Source organism: Nicotiana attenuata, chromosome 1, assembly GCF_001879085.1.
Source record: "Nicotiana attenuata strain UT chromosome 1, NIATTr2, whole genome shotgun sequence".
Classification (NCBI taxonomy): domain Eukaryota; kingdom Viridiplantae; phylum Streptophyta; class Magnoliopsida; order Solanales; family Solanaceae; genus Nicotiana; species Nicotiana attenuata.
The window spans coordinates 3,084,989-3,097,212 of NC_031989.1; the positions used below are offsets into that span (position 1 = coordinate 3,084,989).

A 12,224-nucleotide genomic window follows, 5' to 3' on the forward strand; every position below is an offset into this window, starting at 1 on the left:
CCCCCCCCCTCTTGTTTCTCTCTTTCTCTCGATCGTTTTCTCTATTTCACTCCTTGCAGCCTGTTAAAATGTCAAACCCGGAACATGTTCTCCATGTAATAAACTCACTTGATTGTTATCACTTTAATGTTATGTAGAACTCCTCTTTGGCTTGTTGGATTTTTCAATTTGCTGATTGCAGGATTATGTTCTCACAGCAGTTACTCAATGATGTACTTACTAGTTACTATTAATAAATGAAACCCCTCATAAAGAAAAAAGTTTAGTTGCTAGTGCAAATAAACACAACCCTTGCTCGCCCCTACCCAGTAATATTTACCCCTTAATAAACTTGAAATGCTACATTTTTTTTTCCGAAGAAACAGAACATACTCCTTAAACTTATGGCAGACATTGACAAATAAAAAGGACTTTCAGTTAAAATCATCTATATATAATCGAAACAAATTTCTACAGTGGTCAAAATATACTTTGGAGAAAGTATGAAAACATACCAACAAGGTTCCCTCAAGACTATGAACACACGGCGAGACCCAGAGAGTTAGAAATAATGGCAGCAATACTTTGTGCATCTGCACCAACAGAAGGTGAGAACAATCAGTCGATCATGATGAAACTATTTTCAGTGACATAAAAACATTATTTGGTTCTTATGTTCCAACTCGCAGTGCACAGAGTATAGCAAATACCCAACCTAAAATGCAAAATCTATGATTGAAGCTTCTGAGTTTGGCTAACAGGACCGACTAACACCATAGAAATAACTGATCCCAGTGATGATGATGATGCTTGCACGATCTTAATCCAGTATAACATGGACCTGGTTAACGCGTTGCTTTGTTTGTGTTATTTTCATTTTATGCAGTATTTCATTCTTTATCATTTCTGTTTGCTCCTAGTAGCAAAGTTATTTATCAAAAAAAGAACGTGGAAAGGATTAAAATCCTCAAGACCAAAAGATGTATCATCTTGCACTTCATCAGTACATTACAATGTCTTAAAGGATAAGAAATATCAAAGATGTAGTACACAACTAACCTCTTGTATGACCAGAGGATCAGGTGAAAATATTTTGGGGAAAAACCATGTAACTGACACTCCGACAGATCCCAGTAATAATCCATTTGATGCTCCAATGATTAAAAGGGACTTCAGCAGCATCCGGGCCTGATTCACAGTGTTCATCTTTTAGAATATCCAATTAAAGAAAAATGCATGGAGCATAGCTCTATTTGTATACTTGGGAATGAATCAAGAACTTCAATAAATAAATAAAAACAACAGTGCACATGGACATCACAGTCAAAATTTCATGGATGTGGTATTATAAAGGCAATAGATGCAGGATACTGTAAATTTTACATGAATTAACTTATAACCTTTGACAAATTCCGATTCACTCCATATAACAATTCAGGCATAAATGACTGCGCTGTTTGAGAGAGAGGCTCACCCCATACTGCACATATGCAGAATAGTTGTAGCATGACCTAATAAGAAAAATCAATATATCAATGTTAATATCCATCCAGCCTTGTCATTAGAAAGATGAAAAAAGAAAATACATCTAAAAGATTAGTTTTCACATAAACTAACCTGATGTGCAGCAGCAGTGTTTGTGCCCATTGATGTAGCATAGTAGACAAGTAGAGAGTAGAATGCCACCTGAAGTTCAAGATCTGTCAGATACATAACAAAGTCACCACTTTCATGCAAAATGAAAATGCAGCTGAGTCAAACAAACCTTTGACATCATTGTTAGGAACACAGGTGCTGCAAGAACGAAAATCTGTAGAACTTCATTCAATGATGGGACAGATATGGCAAAACCATTATATCCTTTATTGTTCAGGGCCTCAATCATCATATAAGCTGCAACAACCTAAAATGTTGCTAGTAAGCTAGGAATTACCATAAGGAGTATGAAAATGGAGGATGGGGCAGGGGGCTGGAGAGAGGGAGGGAGACAGAGAGTTGAAGAGCAGATAAAATTCATTTAGAGGAAGATAAGGCTTTTGGTAAGGTATATTTGGCATACTTGGGAGACCATTGTTGCCCATGCTGCTCCAGCAATACCATATCCAAAGAATCTGCATAAAACTATGTCGCCAATGCCATTAATAACAGTGGCAACTGCCAAAGCCTTTAAAGGTCCCCACGAATCTTTCATGCCTAGACTGTATATTCAAGAACAAGAAAATGTATTACACGCTGAAACAGACTGACCAATGCACTTATGCTAACACAACAACACTAGCATAAAATCATAAACAGCTTTCAGATTGTTTTTGCGTCACTTCTTGGAAATCACGCAGAGGAATTGCAGACCGGGACTGAACAAATTTATATAATTCAAAGAAAAGGCAAAAGCCAAAATAACCATCAGTTATCCCAGAAGGAGTTATAGTGCCTGTTACGTCATATATAATAGGAGAAGAAAGATCTTTCTTATCAAATGGGAATAGAGTACCAGTAATATGATATAAATTGGACACCTTCAGCTCCATAAATGATCTAAATTCTGCTTTGGATATCAAAAGCAGAATTTTATATTTAGCCTTGTAAATGACAAATTCCTTACATCTGTCATCTCATCCTTACTAATCTGATTCATGCGCAAATTACAGTGTTCAATAAAAGCTCAGCTGGCGCATTAGCTGTGGATGCCTGATATAGTCTCTCTCTCTCTCTCTCTCAGTAAAAGCTCAGCTGGCGCATAGCTGTGGATGCCTAATATAGTCTCTCTCTCTCTCTCTCTCTCTCTCTCTCTCTCTCTCTCTCTCTCTCTCTCTCTCTCTGCTTTTATCCAGCTGGAAAGCATGCTCAAATGTCTTTCAAGCAAAGGTCAAGTCCATTATCCATCCTCAATAGGGTCATAACTCAAAAGCTAACCGCTAACAAAAGTTGTGTTTCATCTTCATTATCTAAAAAAATTCTGCTCAATTGACTATCTAGTAAGAGTTAGTTATGTCTTTTAATATTCAACAAAAGTCTGCTCTTCTCATATAAAGAAGAAAATATATAATATTTAGTTAAGTCAAACAGAAATAAATAATCATGTAAACACAGAACAAAACGAGTTGCTTCTTGAGGGAGAGGACTTGAATCCATGATGAATACAAACAGGAAGAGGAAAAAAATATGGTGAAAATAGGTGCTAGACATTGCCCCCACAATTGATTTCCTATGTGGCAAGAACAACATGAAACATGATATCAAACAGTACATATGTGTGAGCGGAGCTTGTCAAAGCATAGCTGCCAATATGAAGAAGAAACGGAATACAATGCTACATAACCCTATAGATCACTCAGCCAACTCCTTCAAGTACAAAATATCTAAAAGCATACCGATAAAAACTAAAGTATAGATAGATGGTACCTTGCACTTTGGGCAACCCAACCAACCAGCATGGCTGGCCATGCAAAGCCTCGAATCTATCATCAAAAGATATTCTGTTCAGATGAAGATGCTCAGTAAACCAAGCATAAGTGGATTTTACTTGATCATCTCAGAACGGATGAAACTTTCAGCCAAAAACTGTTATCCCTGCTATAGCATATGAATTCAGAAAATATAGTAGTTGATTGAATGTCTTTACCTGCAAGTTTGTTCTAGGATGGAAGAGACTCCTAGTTGAAGCTTAGCTACAAGAAGATCTAGATAATTAATTGTAATCACTCAATCAATTTGCTCACAACTACCCAGCTCCTGTAACTTTTCCCCTTCTTCTTATCATAGGTAATTTATTTGTTTTAGTTGGCTGGACCTTCAAACCTAAGTCATATAACAGCTAAATGAAATTGTATACCTTTCAAATCATACATTTGTTATAGACTCTATGGACTCTGGATAAGATGCCTTTTAAAAGACCAATAATCTATAAGAGAATTTTTTTCCTTTTATTTTACTATTATATGTTAAACGAGACCAAAAGGACGAAATGAGCAGAAAAATTGTATATACCAATGGAGGAAATAACCATGTGGAAAACAAGACGGGAATTCTCTACAATTACACTGTGGGACAATATATATATATCCAATTTTTATTTGACTTCCTACTATCCAGCACAAGAAAAGTATTGGCAGTTTTGACTCTTCAATTGACTCAACGATGCTAAAAAGGAGAAGAACAGCTCAACAAACTTAAGAACATGCACTAATAAAATATAGAACAATAACCTGGACATAAGTATTCGCTGCATCTATTATTTCTGTGTTTTTTGCCCCTGTGAAAACTGAAAGTGAGACAAGTTTACCTGTCAGTTGCTCATTAAAAAATATACGCCACTACTGAAGGAAGAGAGGACATTATGAATAGTATATACTATTCAAAATTTCAAATGACTGATGAATCCACCACCAAAAAAAGAATGAGGTGCTTACCAGTCAGTCCCCAAGTACCAAACAATCTTGTAAAGACAAACATCACAACACCACAGGCCAACCCAATGAAAAGCAATATAGATATCTGATGTTGAACTTCATTTTTATCCTGGACCATAATCCAAGACGCTCAGAATGTAAGAGTAAACAGCAAAATAAAAACGACTATATATTGGTATATGGATCACCCTGACTATGACAATTTCCAAGCTCCTAATTTTTGGGAAAAGCATTTACATTGAGAAAATAACAATAATTTTCAACTAAAATACCTGCCCGGCCAGTGCAGTAGCAACTAGATTTGAAGTGGCTATTGAAAGGAACATAAAAACATAGCTTGTGTTATCACAAAACACAGTTCCGGGACCTGCCAATTACAAAAATTTGAGCTAAATCACTTAACAGAAACAACATTGTACAAAAGTAGAATTCTTTCAAATATTTTGGACGTCCAAAACGGAAGAGTATAATATAAAATTGAAATGAGTTTAACTTATATAGTATAAAGAAATTTACACTCACTTTTAACTGTTGTAGCATGTACAAATTCCGTTACCTTTAGTGTAAAGATTATACATTGTTGGTGTATATAAGTTAAACTCAATCGAGATTATATATATGATAGAGAGCTTTTGAGTTGTCTACCTAGAGCGGCGAGTTCAATGGAACTTCCTTGACCAATAACTGCGGTATCAATGAGACTCATTAAGGGCCCACATAACCACAGCCCAACTGCTGGCCCTGAAAACTTCACAATCTCCACCACTTGACCCCAAATGCTTCCATTCCCAGAAAATTCCCCTTTACCATTGGAATCCACCACCGAAATTTCTTCTCGAATTGTTTCCGCTTCTACTTTTTCTTCATCTGCTTCTTCACCGGTACTTGAATTCAAATTCAAGCTTTCTAGCACCGGAATTTCATGGCTAGGATTTACACAAGCGGTGATTATTCGCCTGCGGAGATTGCACATTCGGGTCAACGGCGTAACCCGAAAAGTTCGGAGACGGGTTGAAGAGAAGTCAACATGGAAATTCGGATTGTATTTAGGGGGTTTTATCGGAATGTGAGATTTACAAGTTAGGGTTTCAACATTCATTGTTTGTGTGAGAGAGGAATGAAGAGTTGGTGATTGACTGTACAATAACTAGAAGAAAAGAGCCAAATATGTTCATTCACTTTTAGAAAGAAGAAGAATGTAAGGTGGAAAAGATTTTACCGAAAATAGAAAGGGACTTTTAAACCACTTGAAAATTGGCGGCTGCTTCGAATATGCTTGAGGTGTACCGCTTGTCGGTAACCGTCCCAACGACCCAAACAGTACTTTGGAATTCACTACTATATTACACCTTCAATAAAAGAAGTCATGAAAAATAAAAATAAAGGGAGAACTCAAAACAAATTTACGAATATATTTGTTTTGTTATAAAACAATAAAAGTAGAAGAACAATATTGCAGAGAAAGAGAGGGAAGGAATTCTTATTGAATTTTGGGATAAATTACAATGGAATAAAACCCTCTATTTATAGGGAGAGTGATCACGCCCAACTATGCCCTCTAAAAAAGGACTCTGCGGACGTTGCAAATATAACCCGAGTATTACGCCCAGGGTCGAATCCACAGAGAGTTAACCTGTCAATCACTATCTTTAGACCCACTAAACTCTTCAGAACCAGTTTCCCAGATGTTTGAACCACAGTTGAAGGTCGCTTTACTAACTACGGTTGTAAGTAAATTAAACAGCTGTAAATTAAAATGCTAAGGTTGTAAACAATGATGAGAAGAAGCTAAGGCAATGATTTCCCCTATTGAAAGAATCCCTTCTGTTTATGCTCATACAAATTTACCAACACATCTCTATTAATCATGAACGCTCATCTTACCGTAAATCTCTCCCGAGTAATCACAGTAATATACTAATTGCACTCTCCCGAGATACACTAGCTTACTTTATTTAGCACAATTCACTTTAGATTATACTCAAGGCTTCGTTATCCCTAATCCCGCCTTTAAACCCGCAATTATAGATTCCTCTTATACTTTGGGAGTGGTGTTGTTCAACAAAAACCTAAATATGCACTATTTTCCAAGTTATGCACACTAAATAGGCACAGCTAATTGAGGATCCTGTCAATTAACTACAACAAGCACAAAGTTGAACAAATAGAGATTGAAACTAGCAATTTGTATTCACATAAACAAGATGTTCATCCCCCAATAGGTTCCATCAAAGCCTTAGACAAAGGATTTAGCTACTCATGGCTATGGGAAAACAAACTAAAATAGAATTCATCATAACTAGCAATAAAAATCAAAGAAAAGAAGAAAGATGTTTGGTGATCTCTCCCAATTGTTTCCTTGCCTAAGATACTGCAATAGGGCTTTTGAAAAGTTATTGGAATAAGTCATTGATGTGCGCCACAAGGTGGCTACTCCGTACAACCGCAGACTAGTTGGACAGGTTAGGTATCCAACAGGGAGATCAAGCGTGTACTGAACAAAAAATAGTGAACGCCACAAGAAACTTGATTGGGCAAGAAGCTGATGATGCCACTCTGGGCTTACAGAACAGCTTTCAAGACACCAATTGGTATGTCACCATACAGTGGTGTTTGGGAGGCTGTCACCACTGTAGAACTTGTAGCATAAAGCGTGGTGGGCACTAAAACAGCAAATTAGACATGGAAGTGCAGGCACATTCAAGAGTCACTGAATTGCATGAGCCGAGGAATTCCGGAATATCTTGCTTTTGAGAAGCACAAGGCTGTAACAAGGAAGAATGAAGAGGCTACACGATCAGAACATCGTGAGCGAAATTTCAAACCTGGGGAATGGTAATTTGCTATTACACTCAGATGAGGTTGTTTCCCGAGTAAGCTAAGTCACGATGGTTTGGACCATTTCGAGTAGTTGAAGTTTTCCCTGTTAGGAGCTGTGGAGTTGCCACTGAGAATTGACTCTCGTACATTTAGAGTCCAATGGTCAGCGATTGAAATTATCATTGGGTATGAACGAGCCTAAGGAAATTCTTGAGCTGCACGTTGAACGAACCACAGAGTGTCCGAGCGGCCTTAATTGCGCTCATCTGAGTGGTTGCCGCGCGTTTTTAAATCAGGCGCTGCTGGGAGGCAACCATGAAAATGTGTTTGTAAGTGTAATCTTTCTGTTAAAAAAAAAGCCGTCAGACTGCAGAGAATGTGCCCAGACCGCGGTTCCATCCACGACCGCAGTCAAACCGGCGTCAGAGCACCTCTCTGTTAATCAGTCCACCGCGCTTCACCGCGACCGCTGGTCAAACCGCGGTGGATTGACCTTTCTGAACCTCACTCTCGCCGGTTCTACCGCTTGACCGCGGCAGAACCGCGCAACCCAGACCGGGTTGCCCGAGGTTTCAGATTAATTGTTTAATTTTTTTTATTTATTTTTTTTACGTTTATCCCCCCTTTTCTAATCTACTTTTAAACTCCCCACCCATCCCTCCTTCCTTCTCCCCAGAACACCGACAACCCTCCCCTCTTCTCTTTCTTCTTCTTTCTTTCTCTCTTTACCAAAAAGGAAAAAGATCTTCCATTCTCTCTCACCCACACTCCACTTATCCATCTTCCTCCACAACCTCCACCTCCACCTTCCCTTCTTCCATCAAGTAAAGTTCTCTTCCCCCTCTATTTCTTCTTCTTTAATTAGTTGTTATTAGTTTTTGTGTTGAGTTTTAGGTTTAGTAACCTAGTTGGATAGTGTTCAAGTTTTAATTTTTGCTTTTTTTATGTTTCTATTGTTGTATTGTGTTTGTGGGGTTGTTAGTGCTTTTTTTCTTTTTTAATTTGGTTGGGTCTCCATTGATACCTTAATTGTGAGGTTTGTTTTTATGCTTGGAGGCCTAGAAAATATTTTTGGTCTTGTAGTTTGGTGATGGGCCATTTTTGGCCGAAAATTTTGGGATTTTGTACAATTTGAGGCATTTTATGCCTAACTAGGTTGTGGCGTGTTGTAATTGTGTATTGTGGTGTTGTATTTAATGTTGAATTCATTTGAGGAAGTAAGTGTGGGGTGATGTTATGCCGAAAATTGCAAGCAATTGTTGGAAGCCTTTGTGGAGGTGTTCTCCTTGACACACCTTAGTTAGTGGGGAATGGGCACTTTGTATGAATGAAAAAATGGGGGTAAGTGTTATGTTGCCAATTGGGTGGTAGAATCCGAGTTAACCCATCCACACTGGCACCAGGAAGGATTATATTTGATGGTTTTCTTACTGAATTTCTTGCAGCGACTATGGCTCCTAAAGGCAAGGAGATCGGCATGCCGCATTCCCAACGCCTACATATGATGAATCCAGGTTTCCATCAAACTAGGTGGGAGGTGGAAAAAAAAACTACTTCATGCTAAGGCTACGTAGAACTTCATCCATGAGATCTCGCTTTGACCGAGGCAGGCCCTCCGCGTAGAAAGGCAGAGATGTATGGAAGAAATTGCGGAGGAGGGAAAGGAATTCTTATTTGATGACCCTACCCCGGTCAAACAAGATGCTTGTTTAGGGGTTTTATGCCCACTGCCCATTGAACTTAAGTAGGGGCGGGTGATTGTGCAAGCAAGGTTGTGTCAGCGCCACAATTCCCATGATCGCCAGGCTGTTGCGGCAGCTCAGTTTTCTACTAGTGACATTAGACTACTACCACGACAGGGCCAGGGGTTCACATGGGAGGTCATGACTGATTACTCTGTGCAGAAAGGACAATATAGCGTGACCAAATACGCCTGAACTGGCCAACTCATTCACTACCACTTGGCTAAGTGTTGGTAACTGTTCATTTGCAGCCAGGTTCCTGCCCTCAAGCAAACACAATGACGTGACACTTCCAGCGGCCACTTCGTTGACATTGGGTGCTTCGTGACGAAGAAGGATTTGATGCGGCAAGGGTAATTAGTGAATGGAAATGGATCCTACGGGGGCCGCTGTTGTCAAAGGTTCTACTTCCCTTCTATTGTGACTACACTGTGCCTGCTGAAAAATTTACCCCCACCAATCCTGCCTGACGGAGAACTTTTGCCCCTAGAGAAAAGAAGAACATTAGTAGAGCCTCAGGCATCAGATGGGCCGGGGTACACCGTACAACAATTGAGATTAGATAATGAGGATGATCGATCCGGTTTCCTCTTGCATCGTTCCAGGAGGTCTACTGACAGTTGCGGGCCCTCCTCGCGCGGCGCCCCATTCTGGAGGCAAGCCTATTGCCGCTCACAGTCCACACCAGGCTATGCTGCGTTCCTGGAGGGAAGAGGTCGCGGATCTCCGACCTCGGTGGATGGCTACACACGCGGTGGATGCCATGCTCGCAGAGGCAGTGCTAGATCTGAGAGCGCGGTTTACTGGGCCTGGTTACGTGCATTGGGAGAGCTTGCCATGTCGACCGCCAGCACGTCTTCGCGACTTTGATTGAGTCATCAGGGAAGTCTTCTGAGCCATTCTGCTGCTTGTACTTCATCTGTGATATGAAATGGGGACTGCATGAATGTGATTTAAGTGTGGGGTGAGAACTTGGCTCTGAGTTTGTGGTGTTGTATGTAATATGAGACCGTTGTTGTGCTGTAGTGAGTAAGTTGATGTGTTATGATCATATTTTGAGTGGACTTATATTAGGAGTAGGTGACTTGGCCTCAACGACGGACACTGTGTGCGAAGTCTCTTGAGGGTCACAAGTGGGATTTAATGAAACTGGAAAACAAGTAGAGGGACTCTTCCTTAGACGGACCCAACTTGGACAATAATCTTGAGGGAAGTAGTCCATGTAGAATTCTTTTAGTAATCGTGAGCTCCGATTTTTCTTCTTCTAGGTGTGTAATACTTCCCTTGTACTTGTTCATTTGTTGACACCGGTCGCTTGTTTACCAAGGCTTTTCTCTGAACCGGCGTGTAGGTAGATTTTTCCTTTTGTGACGTTTTAGGAGCTAAGAATGGGTGATGGCTAGAATACAACCCTGCTGATAGCACACTTGCAAATATACTAAAATGAACTTAGAGAAGTGTGACGTCATAGGTCTCGGCTTTGTGGACCTCGTAAATCCATGACTTAAAATGTTCACATCTTGTTGTGCTTGCTGTGATGCTGTAAGATGTTGTTGATGAACTGATTTGGAATGATGGACGTTGCATGCTTAGTGAGCTGGGAGATATTGCTTGCTTCTGTGCTTTGCATATGCTAAGATACCTAGACTTGCCCGTGTGTTTGCAAAGCGAAATAGAAAGTTGTTTGGTTTTAGAGATGGATTGAGGCAATTTCGTTTGTGCAACCTATGCGTATAATAATTGTCAGAATCCACCAGTATAGTATCTGCTTCATAGGTTAACCCTTTGGAGCTAGAATGCCCGTGTTCTTTGGATACCCTATAATGACCTAAATCTCATGTCATTGTGATTGACATAGCTTGATTGTTTGAACTGTACCTCTTAGTGAAGCGAACGCTGAGATCACTAAAGAACCATACACCGCAAGAAGGTCAAAAGGTGTGGCGGTAGTGCGAGCCAGGGTGGGAGTTAGCCAAAAAAAAAAAAGAGTGATCGACTAAGAAGTGATATTGTTTGAGGACGTGTCTGAGTGGCACATGCAGTGAGAAAAATGACAAGAAAACGAAAATAACGAAAAAGAAAAAAAAAAAGAGTAATGCCAGTTGCACGATAAAGAAAAGCTGTGGGGTCACGACGTGAACAAAAGAGTGGGAAAACGCTGGTGTGAGCATGAAATTGACAGTACGTGGAGAGGCATGGGATTGAAAGAGAAGTGTGTATTAAGAAGTACTGATAGGGAGGTTAGTCACTTAAAGTCCAAATAGTTATCCTACCCGGTCCCTTAGCCTACATTACAACAGATGAAAGATCCTTGTCTTTGATTAAACTTTCAGCGTCGATTTAGTAGGTGTTACTATGAGGGAAGCTATTGATGGTGTTCTTGATGTAGCAATATGAATGCTCTTTGCTGAGGAGGTGAAGTGAATCTGTTCTCTCTATGCCTTGTGTTCCGTTATTGTTTGAAATTTTATGTAGGTGGGAGCTTCTCTTTAGACTCTGATGATGTGAGGGCATGTTGACCCAGGAAGAAAAAGTAAATCTCAATTCTGTTGAGAAGTAACTGAGGTGAGCACGAGTGAGTACCATGGCAATGAGAGGTTGCTGCATCTGAGAGTATGATTGTTGCATTCTGCTTAGGTTGGTCCTCTAATGGGGAGTGTGGCATTAATTGGTAATGTATCAAAACGGTAGGCCTAGTAGAAGTGTGAGTTTAGCCTTGCTCAGAGGATCGAGCAAACAGGGTTTAGTGTGAGGTGTTGATATGGAGGTGAAGTTTAACTAATAATAACAGAACGTCCTAAATAACACCTTCTTGTAAATAGTTTGGTTGATAAAACGTGATAACAAATGCTCATTAGTTGATTTCAATGAAGTTTCGCGAGGTGATATATGTATCAGGTGAAGGCTAGGGAGTATTTTTGGAGTCAAAAATGAAGAAAAAGAGGGCAACTGGTGAAAATTTTCCCCCCCAAAAGTAAACCCAGCGCAACATAGGCCTGAAGATTTCAAGAGAACTGGTTGACCGGCGGTATCCACCAGCGACCAGGTGGTAGTACCGCGGTGGAAGAGAGCTGCGGATAAATTCAGTTTCAGAGAAGGCAATTTAGGCCGCGGTTCTGGGCCGCGAGGCGGCAGAACCTGGCAACTACCGCGGCGGAAGTTAGAAAATTCAGGGCTAAAGTGTATAAAATACATGATTTTGGAGACCATAAACCCTATTTTGAAATACAAGACTTCGCCAAGAGAGGATGTAATTGAATCTTAGAGATATCTT

General features: G+C 40.0%; 1 protein-coding gene across 1 annotated transcript in view; it reads right to left on the reverse strand.

The window, feature by feature from the left end:
* Positions 1-5,616, reverse strand: part of LOC109224422 (protein DETOXIFICATION 46, chloroplastic-like) — a 7,697-nt gene extending 2,081 nt beyond the window's left edge. Inside the window, exons 1-11 of the mRNA XM_019389018.1 lie at positions 5,034-5,616; positions 4,661-4,755; positions 4,389-4,497; positions 4,185-4,240; positions 3,382-3,437; positions 2,039-2,177; positions 1,745-1,882; positions 1,597-1,665; positions 1,380-1,490; positions 1,039-1,167; positions 495-572 (exon numbers count right to left, since the gene is read on the reverse strand). Of these exons, the coding sequence (XP_019244563.1) occupies positions 495-572; positions 1,039-1,167; positions 1,380-1,490; positions 1,597-1,665; positions 1,745-1,882; positions 2,039-2,177; positions 3,382-3,437; positions 4,185-4,240; positions 4,389-4,497; positions 4,661-4,755; positions 5,034-5,487 (1,434 nt within the window). The 5' untranslated portion in view covers positions 5,488-5,616. The remainder of the gene's footprint in view (positions 1-494; positions 573-1,038; positions 1,168-1,379; positions 1,491-1,596; positions 1,666-1,744; positions 1,883-2,038; positions 2,178-3,381; positions 3,438-4,184; positions 4,241-4,388; positions 4,498-4,660; positions 4,756-5,033) is intronic.